The following is a 25,997-nucleotide window of genomic DNA, read 5'->3' as shown; positions in this document are numbered from 1 at the left end:
AAATTACATAATAAAAGCAAACCTGGATTATATAAACTAATATAGCGTGACTTGTACTAAATAGTTCATGACAGACTTTGGATCGTTATCCATTTTAACTGCCAAAAGAAGACCCCCACTCAGGCCAACAACATCCAATGAGTTGGATGCCACCGACTAGTGAGGCATGCTTGACTGTAGGGATGGTGTTCTTAGGGTCATAGTCAGCATTTTTCTTCCTCCAAACATGGCGATTCAAGTTAATGCCAAAGAGCTCAATGTATGGTCTCATCTGACCACAGCACGTTCTCCCAATCCTTCTCTGAATGATTTAGATTTTTGTTGGCATGAGTTTGCATTTGCCTTCTTGAGGAGGGGGAAATCTATGTATTTGGAGGAAGAAAAATTGCTGACTATGACCCTAAGAACATCATCCCTACAGTCAAGCACAAAGGTGGAAATATGCTTTGGGGCCGTTTCTCTGCTAAAAAGGTACAGACTGAATTTACCACATTGAGGGGCCAATGGACAGAGCCATGTATCGTAAAATCTTGGATGAGAACCTTCTCCCCTCAGCCAGAACACTTAAGATGGGTAATGAATGGGTCATTCAGCATGACAATGACCCAAACATACTGCCAAGGCAAAGGAGTGGCTCAGGAAGAAGCACATTAAGGTCATGGAGTAGCCTAGTCAGTCTCCAGACCTTAATCCTACAGAAAACTTATGGAGGGAGTGGAAACTTCGAGTTGCCAAGTGACAGCCAAGAATCTTTAAGGATTTAGGGCCAGTTCACACCAAATGCAGTTCCATGCAGTTCCGTTTTTTCTGCATCAATACACTCAGTTCCGGTCAGTTTCTGCACCAGAAACTGACTGCATGGTGTGAACTAGAGCCATTGGAATACATGGAAAACACTGTGCATGCATTTTATTTTCAGGGGCAGTTCACACCAAACACAGTTCTGTTCAGTTCCGTGTGCTTTTTTTCTGCACTAAAAATGCTTGCACAGTGTTTTCCATGTATTCCAATGGCTCTAGTTCACACCATGCAGTCAGTTTCTGGTGCGGAAACTGATCGGAACTGACTGTATTGGTGCAGAAAAAACGGAAATGCACGGAACTGCATCTAGTGTGAACTGGCCCTCCCGAGAGGTGTGCAAACTAGGGCTGAAACAACTAATCGATTATGAAAATAATAGTTTATTATTTTCATAATCGATCAGTAACATAATGGGGGTAAAAAAAATAAAATGAGCCCTTTATAATTCAAAAAGAGCAAACTACTGTAAATATTACTTTCACTGTTCTACAGTAAAAAAAAAAAAAAAAAAATTATGTTACAAACGTTTTAGGCCTGGTTCACATGTGTTTTTTGGTGCTTTTTGCAGAAATACACTACAGTTCATTTACATGGTTTCCTATGGGACACGTTCATATCTGTGCTTTTTTCAGCTGCTGGGTATTTAGAAAAGATTTGATCTCTGAATCTGATATTTACCAGATTCACCCTAATAGTATATACAGTATATATCCTCTAATAGTATATACAGTATACTTACCATATAATTGGTTATTTTTTTACCACTGCATACAGAGATATTTAAGAATAAATTGCCATTTTTTAAAAACTTTACATATTAACTAAATTATACACCACACTTTTTCTTAATATTAATAACTGATTAATCGAAACAATAATCGGCCAACTAATCGATTATGAAAATAATCATTAGTTGCAGCCCTAGTGCAAACCTGGTCACTAACAAAGAAACGTCTTACCTCTGTGCTTGCCAACAAGGGTTTCTCCACCTAGTGCCAAGTCATGTCTTGCTTGGGGATCAAATAAATACTTTACTCACTGAACTGCAACTCAATTTATAACATTTGTTTTATGTGTTTTTTTTTTCTGGATTATTGGTTGATATTATGTCTGCATCATTTAAAATGCACCGATGATAAAAATGATAGACCCTTCATTTCTTTGTAAGTGGGCAAACTTAAAAAATCTGCAGGGGATCAAATATTTCTTTTCCCCACTGTATAGCATGTTTGTAATGTAAAATTAATGCATGTTTTTGCTGACACGGTCTACATTTAAGTGAATGTCTTTGCTGGCACGTCCCCGACACATCCGTCAGTGGGAGATGCCAGCTCACTGTGTCAGCGGCGGATCCCTTTGGCATCAGCTGGTCTCCAGAGCAATGACATAGGCCAGCAGCGACTTAACTGCATGCTACGTCATCGTGATGCACATGCACAGCCAGGGAGTAAGACCGCCGCCATCTTCACTACATCTGACTGCCAAGAGGACAGACCCTGGATGGGTGTCCACCCAGCAGACTCCCACACACTAGTCATTAGCCATTTAAAACACGGTCTGGCGTGTGTGTGTATATATATATATATATATATATATATATATATATATATATATATATATATATATATATATATATATATATATATATATATATTCTCAGACTGTAAGTACAAATATATCCCTATGGGAACCCTAGAGGCTTAAGTAGATAGCTTTAACAATGAAGTATATCCCTTGAATGAGAGATTTTATATAATGAATATTTTTTTATATATAATAGTTTGCTCTACTGAGTTAAGGACCCTGGCTTGTGGGGTGACTGAATGCTCCTTGTGTTCTGCGTTTTGAAACCTCGGTGCTGCCTGTATACACAACACTTTCGGAACGGCATTTTTGACAAGATAGATAATACTCTGCAAGTTCACTGTGAAAGATATGATACAAAATAATGCCATAGAAGAGTTATGATGATTCTAAAAAAATGATTTATGTTGCAGAGTGGAACATAATCCTTGAAGAAGACATCTTTTGAAATGCATTGGATTTCTCCAGCTTCCTAATGCCTGGAATGTGTTGCCTATGGTGCAATACGTACGTCTAGCTAGGAGACACCACTGTAAAAACTTTCTGTAAAAAATAATTTGTTATTTTCCATAAGTGGATCTGTCATGTATAAAAGGTGATATGAAGCACAGATCAATGTGTCCATTGAGAACAGAAGATTACTTGAAGCCAGAGCCAGGAATTAGCTCTGCATGCAGATATGCTGACATAGATGGATTATCAGGAGGGGAACTGAATGGGCATCTTTTGCAAAACTACTGGATATCCATTAACTACTTGGGACAACATACATATGGTATTCATTAAGGTTAAATAAGTCAAATTATATCAATGTGCTAGTCTGGTATGCTGCCACTCAAATCTTGGAAGGGATAAAATAATAGAAATGGGTAATGGTGTGCTGTTCCTTTAAATGGTGAACTAATGTGATGATGAACAAAATACAGTGATTAGGTTAACCACTTCGCGCCCAGGCCAATTCTGACATTTCTCTCCTACATGTAAAATTCCCAATTTTTTGCTAGAAAATTACATAGAACCCCCAAACATTATATATGTTTTTTAAGCAAAGATCCTAGAGAATACAATGGCACTCGTTGCAACTTTTTATCTCGCACGGTATTTGCGCAGCAATTTTTCGAACACTTTTTTTCAGAAAAAAAAAAAACAGTTTCATGCTTAAAAAAAAAAAAAAAAGTAAAGTTAGCCCAATTTTTTTGCATAATCTGAAAGAGGATACGCCGAGTAAATTGATACCCAATATGTCACGCTTCAAAATTGCACGCGCTCGTGGAATGGCACCAAACTTTGGTATTTAAAAATCCCCATAGGCGACGCTTTACATTTTTTTACTGGTTACATATTTTGGGTTACAGAGGAGGTCTAGGGCTAGAATTATTGCTCTCGCTCTAACGTTCGTGGCGATACCTCACATGTGTGGTTTGAACACCGTTTTCATATGTGGGCGGGATTTACGTATGCGTTCGCTTCTGTGTGCAAGCACATGGGGACAGGGGCGCTTTAATTATTTTTTTTTTTTTCGTTTTACAAAAAAAATTGATGACTTTTATTCCTATTACAAGGAATGTAAACATCCCTTGTAATAGGAATATGGCATGATCGGACATATTTACAGTGAGATATGGGGTCAATAAGACCCCATATCTCACCTCTAGGCTGGGAAGTATAAATTTAAAAAAAACACGATCCTGGCTTCCTAGCCAGATCGGCGCCGTTAATTTGAATACCGAGGCCGTCATAACATCGCGCCCGGCCTCCGAACGATCATAGAGACTCCGGAGACAATCTAGTCCGCCGGAAATCTCTATGGTTACTTGCTGGGGCTGGCGGATCCTGTGACCGACTCACCGATGGAAACGGCGAGTCGGTAGAAGCACCGGAGGGCGGCGGGTGTCCCATCCCGCAAGAACGATCAAGCGGCGGAACAGCCGCTATGATCGTCCTTATGGTGCAGGGAATCGCCGGCTGAAAACGGCAATATCTGAATGATGTCTGTGGCCTCAGGCATCATTTAGATATAACCACTGAAAGCCCATGACGTCAATAGACGTAGTGTGGGAACCAAGTGGTTAAAATAAAAAAAAAGTTCAAGTCCATACAAAATGCCATACACTTGATAAAGGGTGTGACAAGTGAAAATAGTATTCAACTCCGTGGCTACCAGTGTTCAATAAAAATGGAAAATTGTTTCATCCACAAGAGAAGAGTGTGTCCTCTTACCAAATCTGATAGATCCCTATTACAGAGATCAAGAAAGCTTTTGCCGGGATGATTACAGGTGTGGAGATTTCAAACAGAATGTGTTACTATAGCTCCATGTGTTCAAAAGATCATATATGAAAAGTGAGAAGCCCCAGTGTAAAATCAGCCAATTTTTTGTGTCCATATGTTGTGGATAAATAGGTTATATGTGAGTATAACATTTTTTTTTTTAACAACCATTTTAATTCTTCATGTTTGATTTGTATTATGTGTCTGGTTCTAATAATCAGACACTGTGCATTTATATTCTATGGGTGAATGGGTTCTATCTAAGATTTACTAGTTTTGTCAATATTAGGTCTTTGGTTATAGCCTCTTTAATAAAGGTATATAGCTGGTCTACATGTAGTTATGTGCCCTTTAGTCTTCACCTCAAGTGTGTGTGTCCCTTTTTTTTTTTTAGGATATTGACTAAAGGGTTGTACTGTGAGAGACAGAGATATATATCTCTATATCTAACTATCTCTATCTACACACACCTATTAATTTTTAATATATATGCATTTGTGTTTTATATAATCTTTATAGTTTAATTCATCGTTGATTAGCATATTTGTATGGTTTCATTTTTTACATCTTCTAGACAATAATTTGGAAACTGGATGACTCAATTTATCTAGTTGTAATTTTATATTTGGTCCACTAGATGGCAACGGTGTGTACTGCACACATACAAAAGATATGCTTATATGCTATTTTTCCCTCTCTTTTTTTTTTTCATAGTACAGGCATTTAGACCTGCAGGGAGATTTTAAATGAAGGGATTAATAGATTGAGAATGATGAATCATTGCAAGCAGACACATTTTTGCTAATTTAAAAACATGGAAGTAGTTTTGAATTACTTCCGGTGCCACCTCTTCTTTATAAGCCCTTGGCTGGCATTGCATCTCCATTTTCCAGTAGAAGTCAGTTGTGTGGAAACGTGTTGGATTGGAGAGTACTTGCAACACTATCTGATCTAGTTGGCAGACTGACACAGCCACTAGAGATATCATTCATGCTGGAATTTTTTAACCTCTATGCAAGTTCATCATACATTTTTTATAAATAAAATTGGCTGATTTACACTCTGAGGCTTCTCCCTTTTCATATACGATATATTTTCATATGTCAACACCTGGAGCTCATCCCTGCAAGTGTATCAAGACATTCCGTTTGAAATCTCCACACCTGTGATCATTCCAGCATAAGCTTACTTGATCTCTGTAATAGGGATCCATCAGATCTGGTAAGAGGCCACTCTCTTTTCTTGTGGATGGAACACAGCCATTTTTCTTGAACACTGGTAGCCACTGAGTTGAATACCATTTTCACTTGTCACACCCTTTATCAAGTGTATGGACTTGAACTTTAATTTAACCTAATTTTGCAAAATTTTTTGCACATTGACAGTTTAAATAATGCACTTATGATAATTTATGTGCATCACCAAGTTGCTATCATATTTATACACACACACACACACTTTATGTTTGAACACTTTGGTAGAAATTTTGTTTATTCACTATATTTTGTTCATCATCACATCAGTTCACCATTTAAAAAAAAAGGAACAGCGCACCATTAACCAGTCTATTCATTAAGGTTAGCACTGTGAACAATAAAACTAGTGACCTGCTGGTGTCCTCAGCCTCGGCATTCCCAAAATATACTGAAAGGAATGTGCCCTCAAGTGGTCATGTTTTAAACCAGAAACTTGCAATAAACGGATATCAAGCATCATTGGAGCAGACAAACAAGTATTCTTGGATCATATTTTTATACTGTACCATTGGTGTCTCAGGACTGGAGAACGGGGACTCCTCATGAGATCTATTCTCCTTGTCAAATGACTCATTTTTATGTCTATGTGCAAACTTTTGCTTCAGTGCATGAGCTATAATAGCTGCAGGGTCATTAAGAGAACGCCTCTTCTTATCTTTTCTTGTTAAAGGTGTGCCCCCTGGGGACCTAATGGGAAGAAAAAAGTAATATTAACACACACAAAAAAAAAAAAAAAAAAAAAAAAAAAAAAAGAAGAAGAAGAAGGGAGCCATTTGCATTATGCATGTTTGAAGGACAAACTGCCAAAATGGCCACAAACATCCTACACGACACTACAGTTCTGGATCATGGTTGTTCACAGATAGCATATAATGAATTTACTTTCCTGGTCATTTGATAAGAAAATAAAGAACTACTGCACAAAGGAATTGTCCACTCCTCTTACAAGTGCAATTATCAGCAGATGAAACCCAATTTGCCCAATAACTGTGCTGTACATGTCTACAAAGCTTGACCCCTGCCAAAACTATTTTTCTAATTTTAGTAAAACATAGAAACAGCCATAACTTTTTTCAGGTTTTATTGCAGTCTGTGTTGCCATTGAACAAGTTAAAGTGATTCTAAAAAGGCAATTTTTTTTTCACTTCAATGCATTCTCTGCATTATGGTAAAAAAAAACAGAAGAGGAGGTTCTCAACCACTCTGTGCAATTGTTTTCTAACCAGTGTATGGTGTGTTTGTAAAAGGTACATTTTTTTTTAAAATAACAATTACCGTATATACTCGAGTATAGGCCGACCCGAATATAAGCCGAGGCCCCCAATTTACCCCCAAAAAAACTGGCAAACTTATTGACTCGTGTATAAGCCGAGGGTGAGACATGCCTGTCCATCCCTGTGTGTCCGTCCATCCCTGTGTGTCCGTCCATCCCTGTGTGTCCGTCCATCCATCCCTGTGTGTGTGTGTGTCCATCCATCCATCCATCCCTGTGTGTGTGTGTCTCCATCCATCCATCCCTGTGTGTGTGTGTCTCCATCCATCCATCCCTGTGTGTGTGTGTCTCCATCCATCCGTGTGTGTGTGTGTGTGTGTGTGTGTGTGTGTGTGTGTGTGTGTGTGTGTGTGTGTGTGTGTGTGTGTGTGTGTGTGTGTGTGTCCGTGTCCAGCCTACCTGTGTCCCGAGCCTTTGTCCCGAGACTCCGTCCCGTGCCTTGCCTCCTTGCCTCCGTCCCGTGCCGTGCCTTGCCGCCGTGCCTTGCCTCCGTCCCGTGTCGTGCCTTGCCTTGCCTCCGTCCCGTCCCGTGCCGTGCCTTGCCTTGCCTCCGTCCCGTGCCCTCTTCGTCGGCGCCTCGGCGGCCATTGTAAAATTCAAAAGCCTCCGCCTTCGCCTGTGATAGGCGGAACACTGAATTTCCCAGCAGCCTGTGTTCCGCCTATCACGGACATCGTATCATCCTCGTCCGTAGTACGAGGATGATACGATGTCCGTGATAGGCGGAACACAGGCTGCTGGGAAATTCAGTGTTCCGCCTATCACAGGCGAAGGCGGAGCCGGAGGCGCGGCTTTTGAATGATAGAATGGCCGCTGTCTGTCTGCTCGACACGCTGATCGAGCGGGCAGACAGCGATGACTCGAGTATAAGCCGAGGGGGGCACTTTCAGCCTCAAAAAAGAGGCTGAAAATCTCGGCTTATACTCGAGTATATACGGTACTTTAAAATGTAATGTAAAATGTCAACTTCCTGCCTAGTGACCATTGTAACCAAGTAGAAATCTGGAATTCCATAGTTGAAACCAGTACAGGAATAGGGGGGTAGGTAACTAAAAAGTTCATCTGTTCTGGTACTAGCTGTCAAAAGGTAGTATTTTATCTTGAGTAGAGTTCCTCTTAATTTGTATGTTACAGGGAAAAGGACAGTAATTAAAAAAAATAAAATAAAAACGTTTTAATCCTACACCTTGCTTTCAAAATTGGAAAACACGTTTTGGCTATTCTACGTTAAAAACACTATAGATAATCTTTACCTTTCAACAGCACGAAGTCTAATCAAATTTATGTCCTTCAAAACATCCATCATACTGGGCATCGCTTGCAAATGATCTTTTTCTGCTGCATCTACCTCTTTTGGACTTTGCCTGTGAGCTGCCTTACGTTCTTTGATGAGATCAATTGCGGACTTTGCAGAGTTAATCTTAGCAGGTGGGATAGGTGGTGGTGGAGGCGGTGGAGGAGGGGGTGGAGCAGGTGTAGACAGCAGGATCTGAGCATTAATAGGTGTTGAGGTGAAAGATGGAAGTGGAAGAGCATTACAAGGGCTATCAAATGACAAGGCTTCAGAACCTGCACATGAAAGGGAAGAAAGAGTTATCAAGTTAATACCCAAGAAAAAATAAAAATAAAAATAAACACACAACACTTCTCTCCCAAAAATGACTGCAAGTAACTTACAAGAACGTGTGCTTCTTGTTTCTTGCATGGCGACAATAACAGCAATCTGTGCTCTTAGCTGTATCAGTTCATCTTCCAATGCTGCTATCTTCTGAATTGCATGTTCACTTGATGCTAAAGAAACATTTTCTAAAGTATTGCTGCTCTGAATAATCATGGTCATTCCTGGGTTCACTTCACTAGGTCTTGCCAAGGTATATTCTCCCACTGACATATTTGATGAAAGATGCCTGATGAAAGATGTCATTATTATAGTCTGAGAAACACAAGTGCTGTCCACATGAGAACAGGACATAAAAATTACCTTAATCTTGCGTAAGATGTAACATCATCATCCACCAGAAATGGGGCATCAGCCAGAGATGGGATATCAGGCCTACAGACCATTTCGTTTTCTCTAGGTTGCAGTACTTTGGGGCCTAAAACACGCTTCAGGAAGAGATTGGCAAAAAGGGGAACATTATACATGCATCTATAGATTTAATAATACATACAGTATGTTAAGAGAAATCTATAATGTACTTTTAATGAAAAACAGTTATCGTAAAGTTTATAAAGTCACAATTTGTGCTTGCAGTGACAATGTTTAGAACTTTGATATTCCAGTTAGTAGTATATTTATTTTAAAGTGTATATGTGGGCAAAAATCTAAGAAAAAAAATATTTAGCTCGGTTTTCCAATGCACTCAAAGTTCTCCATGTTATGCAAGTGCAGAAATATAAGTGAGGGTAATAACTAAAATGTGCTAACATAATCAAACAGAGGAGAATCTAGTCATATGCATGATTGTTTTCTCTTGTTCAGACCACAGGCTGAGCAAGGGAAAACAATTTGATTTATAGAAATCTCCCCTGACAGTTATTGTATTCACACAGCTAGCACCCATGGTGTCAGAATACCCAAATAGTGACTGCAACAGATTAGATGCAATCACTGTTCCATCTGACATTTTTTCACCCAGCAATCTACTTTTGTCAAGCTGGATTGTGATGAAATGGCCACCCACACACCTTTCAAAATTTGGGCCATCTATGGCAGCCTCAAAGTGAAACTAAAGGCAGTAATACCTCCGCTTCAATTGCCCAATAGATACCTCGACCTTCAGCTGTCTTAATTGGCCAGCGTAGGATGAAATCACTTCCATGCATGTTCTACAGTGCAGTTATCCTGGCACACATGCAATGTGACCAAGCGGTGTTTACTACTGCTTTTAGTTCCGCTTTGACAATACTGCTTAGGAAAGTTATGGTTGGGCTCTCACTCGACAGGGAGATGGCAGCTGTGCAGGGCTTGGCTGACAAAAGTAATATAGCCATCATCTTGTGAAGTCTGCACATGATATTTATGTTTAACCACTTTGGCTCTGGAAGGTTTTACCCCCTTCATGACCAGGCCATTTTTTTTTTAATACTGCACTAACCAACAGACAATTGCATGGTCATGCAACATTATACCCAAATGTGCGGTATTTGATCACCACTGCATTTTTTTTTTATTATATAAATAAAGAAAGAAAGAAAAAAAAAAAAAGAAAAAAAAGGCATACATTTTTGGAAAAAAAAACAAAAACAAAAAACACATAAATGTATAGTAAATTGGTTTGCATGAAAGTTATAGTATATAGTCTACAGAATATGGGGCATATACTGGAATTTTTTTTTTATATACACCAGTACTTGCAGAGACTTCTAGCAGCACTGTGATAGGGCAAATCTAACACCAACATCACCAGTAAAACCAATACAGTGATCAGTGCTAAAATATACACTGCCACTGTACTAAAAACACTGGCTAGGAAGGGGTTAACATCTAGGGGAGATCAAGGGGTTTGTGTGCCCAGCAAGTGTTAATGTGTTTACTGTGTGCTGCTTTGTAATACAGATCAATTTTATTTATTTTCTCTGCTTAGCAGGGAGAACAAAACAATACAATTGCTCCCTCTGTATTGTTTACCAACACAGAGCTCTAGGCTATGATTTGACACAGCTGATCAGCAGGTCACGGCCATAAACCATCACGCTGATATACGTCGGCAGAAGGGCAGGTGCAGGCAAAATCACGTACCTGTACGTTGCGCTTTAAGAGGCGACAGGGGGCGCTTTTGCTCGCCCGTGGGAAGCTCCGTGAGTCCGGTTGCGGATCCCGCTGACTCGATCGCCGGTATACGCGCGATCGTCTCACGGGGAGATGCCGATGTAAACAGCATCTCCCCGTTCTGCCTAGCAACAAGTGACACTGATCTCTGCTCCGTGATTGGAGCAGAGATCAGTGATCTGTAAAACATAGCCATGCCCCCCACCGTTAGCAACACGCCCCTAGGACACGCTTAACCCCTACACTGCCAGTGTCATTTACACAGGAATCAGTGCATTCACCAAAAATATGTAGAAGAATACGTATCGGCCTAAACTGAGGAAAAAAAAAATGTTTTTTTATATATTTTTGGGGGATATTATAGCAAAAAGTAAAAAATAATGTGTTTTTTTCAAAATCGTCGCTCTTTTTTTGTTTATAGCGCAAAAAACTAAAAACCACAGGGGTGATTAAATACCACCAAAAGAAAGCTCCATTTGTGGGAAAAAAAGGACGTCAATTTTGTTTGGGTACAACGTCGCACGACCGCGCAATTGTCAGTTAAAGTGAAGCCGTGCTGAATCGCAAAAAGTGCTCTGGTCAGGAAGGAGGTAAATTCTTCCGGGGCTAAAGTGGTTAAAGAGTAACTCTATTATTGCTGAGAAAAAAAAACAATCCCCTCCAGGAGATCAATGTACAGGTCCTTCTCAAAAAATTTGCATATTGTGATAAAGTTCATTATTTTCTGTAATGTACTGATAAACATTAGACTTTCATATATTTTAGATTCATTACACACAACTGAAGTAGTTCAAGCCTTTTGTTGTTTTAATATTGATGATTTTGGCATACAGCTCCTGAAAACCCAAAAATCCTATCTAAAAAAATTAGCATATTTCATCCGACCAATAAAAGAAAAGCGTTTTTAATACAAAAAAAGTCAACCTTCAAATAATTATGTTCAGTTATGCACTCAATACTTGGTCGGGAATCCTTTTGCAGAAATGACTGCTTCAATGCGGCGTGGCATGGAGGCAACCAGCCTGTGGCACTGCTGAGGTGTTATGGAGGCCCAGGATGCTTCGATAGCGGCCTTAAGCTCATCCAGAGTGTTGGGTCTTGCGTCTCTCAACTTTCTCTTCCCAATATCCCACAGATTCTCTATGGGGTTCAGGTCAGGAGAGTTGGCAGGCCAATTGAGCACAGTAATACCATGGTCAGTAAACCATTTACCAGTGGTTTTGGCACTGTGAGCAGGTGCCAGGTCATGCTGAAAAATGAAATCTTCATCTCCATAAAGCTTTTCAGCAGATGGAAGCATGAAGTGCTCCAAAATCTCCTGATAGCTAGCTGCATTGACCCTGCCCTTGATAAAACACAGAGAACCAACACCAGCAGCTGACATGGCACCCCAGACCATCACTGACTGTCGGTACTTGACACTGGACCTCAGGCATTTTGGCATTTCCCTCTCCCTAGTCTTCCTTGATTTCCAAATGACATGCAAAATTTGCTTTAATCCAAAAAAAGTACTTTGGACCACTGAGCAACAGTCCAGTGCTGCTTCTCTGTAGCCCAGGTCAGGCGCTTCTGCCGCTGTTTCTGGTTCAAAAGTGGCTTGACCTGGGGAATGCGGCACCTGTAGCCCATTTCCTGCAGATGCCTGTTCACGGTGGCTCTGGATGTTTCTACTCCAGACTCAATCCACTGCTTCCGCAGGTCCTCCATGGTCTGGAATCGGTCCTTCTCCACAATCTTCTTCAGGGTCCGGTCACCTCTTCTCGTTGTGCAGCGTTTTCTGCCACACTTTTTCCTTCCCACAGACTTCCCACTGAGGTGCCTTGATACAGCACTCTGGGAACAGCCTATTCGTTCAGAAATTTCTTTCTGTGTCTTACCCTCTTGCTTGAGGGTGTCAATGATGGCCTTCTGGACAGCAGTCAGGTCGGCAGTCTTACCCATGATTGCGGTTTTGAGTAATGAACCAGGCTGGGAGTTTTTAAAAGCCTCAGGAATCTTTTGCAGGTGTTTAGAGTTAATTAGTTGATTCAGATGATTAGGTTAATAGCTTGTTTAGAGAACCTTTTCATGATATGCTAATTTTTTGAGATAGGAATTTTGGGTTTTCATGAGCTGTATGCCAAAATCATCAATATTAAAACAAGAAAAGGCTTGAACTACTTCAGTTGTGTGTAATGAATCTAAAATATATGAAAGTCTAATGTTTATCAGTACATTACAGAAAATAATGAACTTTATCACAATATGCTAATTTTTTGAGAAGGACCTGTATATTACAAGGATGTTAAAGTGGTTGTAAACCCTTACAAACCACTTTGACCTACAGGTAAGGCTATCACAGAGACGGAGCAGCGAGACCCACCAAGAAGATGGACACTCGGAACTACAGGGGACAGCGGTGACTTCGCTGGCTCCAGTGTCAGGTAAGTGACACATAATGGACTACTATGCGATGCATAGTAGTCCATTATGCTTTACCTTTGCAGGGAATCAGAGGAAGTAAACCCAACTTTGTTGCAGGTTCCTACCCAGTTCTTCTAGGTCTTTTGGATACCGAATCTGAATGGAAGTGGCTTTTTCATTATGGATCAGCTGATGCACTTGCAGTGTTTTAATGAGGAAAGATGCAAGGTCTGCATCCGTTTACAAGTTATTAACCTTTTAGAAGCATTTCACCAAAATTACTTATTTGTTGGGGAGGACATCAAAAATTTTACTTGTATATTAGTGCAGACTAGTGGGGAAAATTAGTAAGCCAAACATACAAACAGAAAATAACTTTTCTGGAGGCGTTTTGAACACCAACTGTTCAAACCACAGCGCCTAGAGGCGATTCAGTTCGCATTGTGCGCTATATAAGTATTTCATTCATTCATTCATTCAGAACGCCTCCATGTTGCCATACTGCAATGAATATTGCAGAAAATTACAGTGCAGCAGATTGAAAAGGAAAGGTAATTTTTAATAATATTCAATTACAATACAGCTTAAAAGTAGCTGAAAGGCTCCATTTTAGGCAGCATCTGAATTTATTTTTCGGTTAAAAATTTAAAACGACAGGCTAAATTTTATTTGCATTGCTTTATTCTGTGTAAATGACAAACCTGGAAATGTGGTCTAGGGCAGGGTTCCAATGGCAGTAAAGTTCCAATGATTCGAACCACACTGCGAGTCCAGCCATAGTCTTTGCGTTCGAGTAATTGTAGATCCTATATTAGAAACAGGAGGTACAGCAGGGTTAATTCTCTGGGTTAGATTATATGTTTGAAAAAAAAAAAAAAAAAGTACCAGTTACTTACCGGTAACTGTCTTTCTGGGAAATCTTCCAGGACGGCACACCTGAGAGATGAGAGGCTCCTCCCTACAGGAAACACAATCAATCGACAGCTGTTTTAAGTCCCCACCCTTCCCCTTGATCCTCAGTTTGTAGAGAAGTAACTCCTGAACCAGGTTCACAAGGGAAATCATTCCTCATAGGTACTCACCTTCTAGTGTTCTAGAATTTTCCCTCCTCCAACGGGCGGGAAGTAGGCCTGCCGTCCTGGAAGATTTCCCAGAAAGACAGTTACCGGTACTTTTCTCAAGTCATCTTCCAGGACGGCACACCTGAGAGGATAAACAAGTACCTCAGGCCTACCTTAGGGTGGGGCCACTGCAAAACCCTCTTGGCGAACCTTGGCTCTGCAGTGAGCTTTACCTCCATTCCATACGCTCATATGCTTGATGAAGGCATCTTAGCTGGATCATGCGGCTGATCTGCAGGTCTGCTCCACAGATGTTCCTGCCTTTTTCGCTTCAGATGCAGTATCTAGGTGAAATGGGCTCTTAAAAATGGAATCAGAAAACATGTTAAACTTGTAGGTTAGCAATGTTGCCTATCTCACACATCTAACAACCATGGCCTATTATGCCTGTAGGTGCTACTTAGAACCACTAATAAGATAAATAAGAGACCTGTGTAAGACAAGGACACTACATTAATCAATAAGAGGGCCTGTCTTAACACTATCCTGTTGAGGGAAATAAAACTGCTTCCTTTTTATCTTTATGTCAGCAAAAGACCAAAGGGAAGCCTACTTAAGGGAAATAGATTAACAGAAGCTTGAACCCTGGGTTTAAGGCACGCCCAATCTATGTCCTTACTTACGCCTGAGAGCCTTCTTCAGGAGATTAAAGTCCCTAGCAGGAGTAGACTACCCATATTGCTATGTCTAGTTTTGCTAAAAGGGCAAAATGAAGGCCATGCACCGAGCCGAAACCTATTCGATTGGGTATACATCTTTATACTTCATCCTTAGGCCCTAATACTCCTCTGAACAGAACTCTCCAAGTTCTTACTAAACAGGGCGATTCATTATCCCCTTCCTCCAGTGTCCCATAACCCTACAGGGCTTCAACCCTAGGAAATGGTTCTGGCATCCCTGAATGCAAGTGGTCAAGGTTTTCTGACATGTGGCAGCTGCAGCCCGAACTCCTGGCCCCTCCATGGAAAAGAAGGCTGAAATACAAAAAGGTGATACATGCATTATTAATATCACAAATAAAATGATCATAGATTGTGGGCACGGCACAATAGATTTAGACAGAAAGGACACAAGCATAGACAACAATGTTGTGTGCCTGAGTGTGACTAGCTAAACCAATATATCAAATATGGGAAGAGACCCAAATCTGAACCTCAACGTAGACAAACAGTCCTCATAGTCTGGTTTTCTGATGTGCTGCCAAGACGTAAAAACATTAAGACTCAAGCAAACCCTAAATGCTGCGTATTTCTTTAGTGCAGCTAGCTAGGTCATAACTGATATATAAATACGGAAAGGACAGGAACCCCCTTTACTGTTGTGCTTTACCTATGTACAGCAAAACAAGGCTATAAAGACAGAAAGACCCAAACTTCTATGTTGTGTATTTCTGACAAACCACCACAGTTATAAGATTAATATGAACACCAACTCCCGTGTTGTGCATTTTTGCTATGCCACAGGGAAAAATATGGAACACAAGACAATCCTTTCTGTCATGCACTTCTGTAGTGTAGTTCAGATAGAACCAACACTGAGAAAGGACACAAGCAACCTGCAGCATTGTGTTTTTCTGAAACAGAAAGCACCAACAAGCTTCAATCTTGAGTATTTCTGCTGTGCAACAACATAAAAGCAGACACTGAGGAAAAAGACAGACAGCCTTTACAGCTGCAATCTTTCTGGTCTGCTGCAAAATAAAACAATAACGTCATGATGAGTATTCCTGCTGTGTAGCAAAACCTCAATCAGAAGGGACAGATAAGTTTAGGGTTCCCACACCCGTGCGACCCAACCTGCGACTTGGGACTGCAAGACGCATGAGAAGTCATATACTATGGCTTCCAATGGGTACCATTTGTGTCTGTGCGACACCAGCAGTCCCTGATTCCTGGATCCACAGACCTCAAGATTACACAGGTCGCAGGGAAAAAAAAACAAATAGCAATTTTCAGGTGGAACAAGTAAGGGGTCCCCAATGCTGTGACTCCCTGGAGGATTGCAGCCAACAAACCCCTGCTGTGTATCCCTAAGATGCAGAAAGGTAGATCCATGAGAAACACTGCTTAGCCTGATATACAAACGATAAGGCAGTAAATATAGGACATACAGGACACAAACATTCAATCTTTGTGTATGTCTGATCTGTAGTAATATACCAATACTGAGCAGAGAGGCCACCATCCTCAATGTGTCTCTCAGCTGAGCAGCAAAAACAAAATCAGAAAAAGACAAGCAACCTTCACTGCTGTGTCCTTTCTGATATGCAGCCAATAAGGCAGTATATGCAAGACATAAAAGGACAGACAACCTTCAATCTTGTATATGTCTGATGTGCAACAACATAACAATTCTGAATAGAGATAGCACATCCATATTGAAGCGATTTGGCCTTGCGACTCAACATGTCAAATCGCATGGCTAAAATCAGCACAACACCACTTTGTGGTGCTACATGGATTACCAAAGGCAGTATATGTACTACACCTGGCAGGGGATCAATTTGTATTTCTACTATGTAGCCCAACAAATTCGAACCATCAATTTTCACTGCTGCCTTTCTGATAAGGCAGTAATACAGGACACAAAACCTCACAGACCTTAATGCTGTATAAATCTGATGTGCAACAATAAAACACTATGAATAGAGATAGCACATCCATATTGAAATGATTTGTCATGCGACTCAACATGTCAAATCGCATGTTTAAACTCGGCAGCCATTGCTGTTAATAGCACTGTCTGAATCAGCACAGCGCCACGCAAATCAGGACCATCAGACTTCACTGCTGCCTTTCTGATAAGTAACCAACAAGGCAGTAAAACAGGACACAAAGCCCCACAGACAGACCTCAATCTTGTGTATGTCTGATGTGCAGCAATATAACCATTATGAGCAGAGATGTCACCAGACTCAATGATGTGCATTTCTGCTGCGCAACACAAAACCAGAAAGTACAGACCACCTTCACTGTTGTATTCTTCTGATCTGTAGCCAAACAAAGCAGTACCTTTAGTATATAAAGGACAGAAAACAAGCTTCAGTGCAGTGCATTTCTGATGTACAGCAATATAGTCCTTATTAAGCAGAGATGTCACAAATCTCAATGTGTATTTCTGCTGTGCCACAAAAACATCCCAGCAAGCACAAACCTTCACTACTGAGGTCTACTGGTGTGCAGCCAATGAGGAGTCATGGTCTATCCCTTTATGAAATAACCAACAGGCAATTTATTTCATAGGCATAGCCTGGGCTGTAGATACTAAACCTTCACCACCAGAGAAGGAACAGATCCTAAAATGGTTGGACACCCTACTATTAGTAGTAGTTGTTGTCCTACCTTACCTCCATAGACTGAGCAAACGCTAGCCAGCACATATCCAGGTGGTGCTGATTAGCAACTAAAGTCTCAATGAGCCCAGCCCTAGAGACCAATTTAAGACCTCTCTAGAAGAGGTGGTTACCAGTTTAGCCTGGGAGGTAAATAGCTATTTGCAGGCTTCAAACAATCAATTATGTAGCTCTTGCATAGGTTTGCACAGAAAATCCTCAATTAAAAGGATGTAGGGAGCGATCTATGGTGAATCGCCTTTAGATCTGCCACTGAGTGGATTGTAGCCCAAACCAATAAAAAAAAAAAAGTTTCTTCTTAACTCCTACACTATAATATAAACACAGTGTAAAGGTGGAGTGGGAGGTTGGAGCTTATGAAAGTTAACTATAGCAGGCAACCCCCAAAAGGAGGATCTGTGACAAGGGAACCCCTACTGTGCCACACAGTAGCTTGGTCTCTGCCCATCCTTGAATGTTAGGTCAGCTTTTAAACATTGTGAAGCAACTTCAGATTCCTAGCAGCTGGGCTAATAGGGCTGGTAACCTAGTGCACCTGCTGACCAGGGGAGCTTCTGAATCCATCAACCACTGCCCAATTAATAACCTGTTCAGTGGTATACCTGGCCTGTAAGTAACTTTGTATCTACCAGGTCCCCTCTGTACGCTATATTCATCCCTACTAATGTACCACAACTGGGCATGTAGGGAGAGGCTGGCAACCTACTGCTGCGATAACCACAGTGTCTCTGCTGTAAGAGGGAGCTGTGGCTGGTGGTTTTAGCAGTGGCGTCTGCGCTATTTGTATCCCGACCCCAAGTTCTGCACTGCACCAGTCAGTATATACACGGGGAAGGGGGAGCAATGGCCTACCTACCCCTTTCTCATCTGAGGTGGTTTAGGCACACTCGTTCCTCTGCACCACCTGTCCACCATACAGCTTCTCTGATGTAAGAGGGGCTGCAGCTGGTGTTTTTAGCAGAAGCTTAAGGGCTATTTGAATCCAGACCCCAGGTGAGATCTCAAATGCCCAGAAACCCTCTGGCTGGAATTGGGGATTTTGCAGCTAATTTCCCACGGCAAAAGGAAAGTAAAGTACTCACCGTTGTCGTCTTCCTCTTTTTGCCACAGCCAGCGGGCTTGCTTTTCCATCCTTATGGTCCACACGCAAGGAGGATAGCCGCCAAAGTGCTCCCCCCCCCCAACTGCTGTCCCCATAGGGAGGTGCTAGGTTAGGCTGTGTCCTGCACTGTACCAGTCAGTCAGTCAGTCTATATACATGGGGGGGGGGCAATGCCTTCCATTCCTCATTCCCATCTTCATACCTGAGGTGGTTAAGGCAGACATCCACCGTAGTAAACTGGTGCCTCCTCGCTCTAGAGAAAGGAGGATGTGGGCGCCTGCTCCTACTGACTCTCAGCCTTCCCTCCTGGGTAAGAACGCCGCTGCCATTTTCCCGAAGTTTGAAAATGACGCGGGTGCTTGTTGCCACGCCCTCTCCGGCAGCCCACGCGAGCTACCGGGGACCCAGGAGTCGGGGACAAGATCCCCCTGGAAAGAACCGATGGCCAGCACCCCCGTCTGAACAGCCACCTGTACAGGTAAGGAGGGGGGGGACAGGATAATGGCCCCTGAAGTTCTGGGTACACCACTGTACCCAGGGTCCTTCAGCTCTCAGGGGGGCTCTTCCAATTTCTGCTGCCCGCCCTGAGGAAAAGATAGGGGAACCCCCCAGGAAGGACAAGAATATCCTACCAGACCCAGAGGCTTCCCAGGCTTGTGGTCCGGCTCCCAGGGGGAGACCACCAGCCCCAGGCTTCGGGTCATTTGGAAAAAAAAAAACAGTTTCGCTGTGTAGGGAGAAACACAATCAAAAACTGAGGATCAAGGGGAAGGGTGGGGACTTAAAACAGCTGTCGATTGATTGTGTTTCCTGTAGGGAGGAGCCTCTCATCTCTCAGGTGTGCCGTCCTGGAAGATGACTTGAGAAAAATAGTGTTTTGTAGAGATTCTCTTATTTATCTTCCTGTGCTGGAGAAGGTTTTTGCATTATTCCATTTTTAAGTTATAATTATGCAGCCATATATATGGATGATTTACATATTTACCTTTTCTCATTACATAAGGATAAATCTTGACCCAAGACTCCATTCACACTTGTGCAACTTTAGAGTGCAACTTTGGATGGGTGCGACTTGAATGCAACTTTGGCTTTGACCAATGATAATAGACAACTGATGCATAACTGTTAGAGGTCGACCGATATAGGTTTTACTCGGGCCGATGCCGATATTTAGAAATCATGGCGGCCGATATATGATGCCGATTTTTTTTATTTAATTTTTTTTTTAATCCCCCTTCATCTCATAAAATCTAACAGACACCTTTCCCACTGGGGCGTTTTTTAAGGCACTTTTGGGCTAAAAATAGCACCTGTAAAGTGCCTGCAAAACGGCTCGCCTGCAGTCTGTGTGGGAGCCCGAGTGCTTTCACACTGAGGCGATGCGCTGGCAGGATGTTAAAAAAAGTCCTGCAAGCAGCACGTTTGGAGTGGTGTATGCCGCTCCTCCACATCTCCTGCCCATTGATATTAATGGGAACCACTGCCAAAGCGCATGCAATGCGATTTGGCAGCGGTGCTTCACGGGCGCATTTAACCTCTTCCTTGGCCGCTAGCTGGGTTATATGCGCCCTACTAGCAGCCGAATAGCACCGCTAAAATTATGGTAAAGTGCCGCTAAAACTAGCAGCGTTTTACCATCAACACCTGCCCGCTCCAGTGTGAAAGCAGCTTTCATAAGTGATACAGAAAATTTCTTACATTTAAACAAAACAAACCTCCAATCAGTTTACTTGTATGTATGATTTAGATAAAAAAAAAAAAAAAAAAAAAAAGGGCTAACTTTACCGTTTTAGCTTTTTTTTTTTTAAATCATTCGCGTATTTTTCCCCCCCAAAAAAATGCATTTGAAAGGCCTCTGCGCAAGTGCCGTTTGACATAAAATATTGCAACAACCGCCATTTTATTCCCTAGGATCTCTGCTAAAAAATATATATATAATTTTTGGGGGGGTCTAAGTGATTTTCTGGCAGAAAATACAGGATTTTTACTTGTAAGCAACAAGTGTCAGAAAAGATTTAGTCTTTAAAATGGTTTAACCTGAGAACTCTACACACTGAGTTCATTCATTCAAGTGTAAACATTGTATCTGCTCTTTTCTTGGCAGACTGCCCAGAGAGGAGGAAAGTCTTGGCAACTTGCATTGACTTCTATTACAGAAGTCATTTGCAAGTCCAGCTGTAGTTCTAAATCGGCTTTTTTATCAGTACAATCAGCCGATGCCAATTAAAAAAAACGGCAAATATATTGGTCGACCTCTAATAACTGTCACATTTATAACCTTCTGATACAACTTTCATGCGGATTTTGAGGGTTTATATTGCAGTCTATGCCGCTCAAGTTGCATGAAAGTCAGACTAAAGTAGTGCAGGATCTTTTAAGTCGCACATTTTTGAACGGTTGTCAATGAAAAACATAGGATGCGACTAATGTCCAAAGTCGCATGACAAGTCGTACAAGTGTCAATGGAGCCTAATGCTGACAAATTATTTTTTTTTTTTACAGTATCATGCACAGAGCCCTACTATTATTTACCTTCTCTACTGCTACTGTGTAAAAAAAAAAAAAAAAATATTCTGATAAAAGGTTATGACATAAATAGATATATCTCTTTTATAAAACCTTTCATAGGTGAGCCAATACATTTAAAAAAGTTGAAGGCTTAAATTTTTTTTTTATATATATATATATATATATATATATATATATATATATATATATATATATATATATATATATATATATATATATATTAATGTAAAATGAGATCCTCCTCCTGGGCTGAGGGCCTCCTACTGTAAAGCATATTACATATAAAAGAATCTGATCCCAATATTTCAATAACATATGCACCCTTTTAGGGTCTAACACAAAGTGAAATCTTACTAAATTGTTCTAAATTCTGTGTTAGATTAAACAAACTGCACCCAGGGATTACATGAAATTATAACAAATACCTGTATATGAATTCCTTGAAATAACACTGGAGGAAGGCGATTTGCTAGAGCGCGAAGAAAATTACGTCTGCCGATATACCTTTCCCATATTGGCTCAAGCTGTCAAAAAAGGGAAGAAATATTACTTAAGGTTAAAAAATTAAGATTTTTGTACTCACCGTAAAAGCCTTTTCTCTGAAAGTTCATTGACACAGCTCCAGTAATTTTGACCATAGGGTTATTACGCCACCTTCAGGAAAGGACTAGGCAGAACATGTAATACATGTAAAAAACAACAGAACTTTAAAGTTTCGGCCAGGGGGTGGTTCCGGACCCCTTGTACAAAGGTGGTCACTAGAGAGTGATATGCCAGGCGTCGTTAGAAAAAGACAGCCAAGGCTGATATCTGGCCCTTGGTGGTGCTTAAGGCCAGATTCTGGTCCACGCCTTGCTGTAGGAACAGCCGGATCCTGGAAACGGAATAGGTGCGCAGACGCCACCCCATCTCCTCACACATGGAGATATAAGCCTTCCACGTACGATGATATATCTTCCAAGAAGAAAATTTTTGTGCCCTTAAAGCGGTTCTGCACTCATAATAAAACATTTGCCCATTCTGTTGCCTCTAGACCATACATTTGATAATGCCACATGTTTTTTTTTTTGATTCATCTACCTTTTGTAATCCGTAGTAGTTTATTTTCACCCCCTGCGGCGATGGGCGGTCTCTTGCGGGGATCAGCATCACTTCCTGCTGAAGCCCGCACTGTCTCCTGGGATCTCATCCAAGTAATCCCAGGAGACATTGCGGCTATTACAGCCGAAATCTCGCGTGATTTCGGCTATTACAGTGTATTAGCCGAAATCTCGCGAGATGTCGGGTGCATTAGCCGCAATGTCTCCTGGGATTACTTGGACGAGATCCCAGGAGACAGTGCAGGCTTCAGCAGGAAGTGATGCTGATCCCCGCAAGAGACCGCCCATCGCCGCAGGGGATGAAAATAAACTACTACGGATTACAAAAGGTAGATGAATCAAAAAAAAAAAAAAAACATGTGGCATTATCAAATGTATGGTCTAGAGGCAACAGAATGGGCAAATGTTTTATTATGAGTGCAGAACCGCTTTAACATAGTGAAAATCACAGAGTCAGACAGACCTCAGTTCCTTAGCACCTAGCTTTCAACAGCCATGCTGTTAAAACCAGCGACAGTAAAGCAGGATGGAGAATCGGGCCTTGTGACAGAAGGTCTTCTCGCATCGGTAACCGCCAAGGAGCGTCCGCCAACAGGCGTAACAGGTCGGCGTACCAAGGACGCCGAGGCCAATCAGTATCACTGAGATGCCTTTGGGCTCCACTCTGCGGAGCAGATGTGGTAACAGTTTGAGCGGAGGAAAAGCGTAAATCAGCCGGTCCTGCTCCCATGGAGCCACCAATGCACCTGACGCGTCCGCCCAAGGATCTCTTGTCCTAGACATGAACCTCCGCACCTTTAGATTGAGCCGAGAGGCCAGGAGATCCACATCTGGTGTGCCCCACTGCAGGCAAAGAAGCCTGAACACCTCCGGATGCAATGACCACTCCCCTGGGTCCAGCATCTGGAGACTTAGATAGTCCTCCTGCCAGTTTTCTACTCCCAGGATGTATATGGCCGACAGGGTCTGTACATGCCGCTCTGCCCACCGAAGGATGTGAACGACCTCCCGTGCTGCAGCCAAGCTTCTTGTTCCTCCTTGATGGTTGACATATGCCACCGTCGTGGCGTTGTCTGACTGGATCCTGATCGGACATCCTCGTAGTCTCATCAACCATGTGGACAGGCATAGCCTGATCACTCGAAGATCAAGCACATTGATCGGCAACTGGGATTCCTCCCTCGACCAGAGGCCCTGGGTCGACTGTACTCCCAGTACTCCACCCCAGCCGATCAGGCTGGCGTTCATTGTGATCACTGTCCAATGAAGAAGTATGAATGACTTCCCGGACCGAAGGAGAGTCCCTGACTAACTGGCTCATCTGAATCTGTCGATCCAGTGATAACAGGGATTTGTCCCATTTTTCCAATATCTCCTTCTGCAAGACTCTGGTGTGAAATTGGGCGTACGGTACCACCTCGAAGGAGGACACCATGAGGCCCAGGACTTGCATGCAGAAGCGACCACCTGTGGTTCATCAACAGCTTCACCACGGCTCTGAGAGTCTTCAGTTTGTCTGAAGGAAGTAACACTCTCGCTTCCAGGGAGTCCAGCAGTAAGCCTAGGTACTCCAGGCATTGTATCGGCACAAGAACCAACTTTCTGAAGGTTCAACACTGACCCAAATTCCTGCAGGGTTTGCATGGTGATCGCCACATTATCCCTTAATTCTGAGGCGGAAGCTAATCTCAGGAGATCGTCTAGATAACCCACGATTGCGATCCCACCCACGATTGGGAGCCAATACCACCTTGGTAAAGACTCGGGGGTGCTGAAGCGAATTCAAAGGGGAGAGCCACAAACTGATAGTGGTCTTCCCCCACTGCAAATCGCAGAAACCTCAGATGTCTGAGGTATATGCAAGTACTCGTCCTGGATGTCCAAAGATGCCAGGAGTCCCCCTGACGGATTGCAGCGACTACGGAGTAAACTGATTCCATTCTGAACCTCTGTACTTTCACAAAGCATTTGAGGCCTTCAGGTCCAAGATTGGACATACCCCCTTCCTTTTTGGGACTACAAACAGATTGGAATAGAACCCCTGAAACCTTTCAGTTTCTGGAACAGGCACTATCACCCCACGGCTTAGCAGGTCCCTTACTGCGCCAAACAGGGCCTCCCAGCGAGCCGCGAGTAAGGGTATGCTGGAGGGGAAGAATCTGTTTGGTGGCCAAGAGAGGAACTCTATCTTGTAGCCCGATGAAATCAGTTTGCAGACCCATTGGTCGGACAGCTGAGAGGCCCACTGGGCTGCAAATTCCCAAAGGCGACCCCCCACCCGAGTGACGGGCAGAGGCAAACCTTCATGCGGTAGCACTTTTGCTCCGCTTGTTAGGCTTGCAAGTCCAGCAGTAGTTGCCCTGTCGGACTGGGAGCGTTTTGCTGAAGTCCCGGGTGGACGAAAAAGCCTCTTTTGAGCGGAAACCGAGGGCCCTTGCCTGCGGTGTGACTCCTTACTCTTCCTGAACTGTGGGAGCAAGGTTCTCTTCCCACCTGTGACATTCTTAAAGAGGAAGTAAAGTAAAAAAACAAAACAAAAAAAAAAAAAAACACACCCTGTAAGGCAAAGGCATAATGAGCTAGTATGCATAGTATACTAGCTCATTATGAATAACTTACCTGAGAACGAAGCCCCCCCGAAGCGGTCCTCCATCTTCCTCTTCGCCGCTGCCATGTATCCCGGAGCGACTTCTGGGTCTCACTGCTCCGGCGCTGTGATTCGCTGGAGCCGCGATTATGTCACTCCTGCGCATGGGAGCCGACACGAGCGGCATATCGCCGCGATCTGCGGCCTGCCCAGTGCGCTGTAGACAGCGGTGGCTGTCTTCAGGTAAATATCTCCTAAACCGTATAGGTTTAGGAGATATTTCTTGGACCTACAGGTAAGCCTTAATCTAGGCTTACCTGTAGGTCAACGTGGTTTGTAAGGGTTTACAACCACTTGAATAAAAAAAGTAATATAAAAAAAAGGTAAAATAGGGTCAGGGAGAGAAAAAAGGGAGGAGAGGGACTTCCTAACAGACTTCCCAGGGAATGCCCAGCTGCTCTGTCCCACCGAGGCAGGAAGAGCTGTACTTACCATCCAGGAGAGCTGGGGACATCCCATCACAGAACCACACCCAAGCAGTACGGGGTGGCAGCTGGCCACGGCACACCGTGACAAAGACATCTATAGTCCGGTCATATGTGTGCCCTAAAACATTGCGCTCACCGGCCACCCCTAGAGCCCGAGGGGCATGTCGTGGCCGACCCAGCGCGTAGCTAGGGTCTGCACAGACTCGATGGCCAGGCTGGGGAGACTACAAGGATCTATATTATCCAGCCTGTTACCCAGCTGACTGTTGATAGCAGATCACGAGATCTTAAGCTCTTGCACAAAAAGGCAAAAACAGAAAAAAATCCCCAGGACCGATGGTCCCGGCAGGGAGCCTAG

General features: G+C 42.6%; 1 protein-coding gene across 1 annotated transcript in view; it reads right to left on the bottom strand.

Annotated features, from left to right (window-relative positions):
- The window catches only part of MTFR2 (mitochondrial fission regulator 2), a 34,023-nt gene that overhangs the window by 5,025 nt on the left and 3,001 nt on the right, over positions 1-25,997 (bottom strand). Inside the window, exons 3-8 of the mRNA XM_077486806.1 lie at positions 21,890-21,988; positions 14,062-14,166; positions 9,167-9,291; positions 8,863-9,092; positions 8,439-8,754; positions 6,419-6,599 (exon numbers count right to left, since the gene is read on the bottom strand). Of these exons, the coding sequence (XP_077342932.1) occupies positions 6,419-6,599; positions 8,439-8,754; positions 8,863-9,092; positions 9,167-9,291; positions 14,062-14,166; positions 21,890-21,988 (1,056 nt within the window). The remainder of the gene's footprint in view (positions 1-6,418; positions 6,600-8,438; positions 8,755-8,862; positions 9,093-9,166; positions 9,292-14,061; positions 14,167-21,889; positions 21,989-25,997) is intronic.

This window comes from Lithobates pipiens, unplaced genomic scaffold (assembly GCF_037356315.1).
Source record: "Lithobates pipiens isolate NorthernLeopardFrog02 unplaced genomic scaffold, aLitPip1_a1.2 Scaffold_18, whole genome shotgun sequence".
Classification (NCBI taxonomy): domain Eukaryota; kingdom Metazoa; phylum Chordata; class Amphibia; order Anura; family Ranidae; genus Lithobates; species Lithobates pipiens.
Note: the sequence above shows the minus strand (reverse complement) of the source record. Positions and strands in the feature narration are given on the sequence as shown.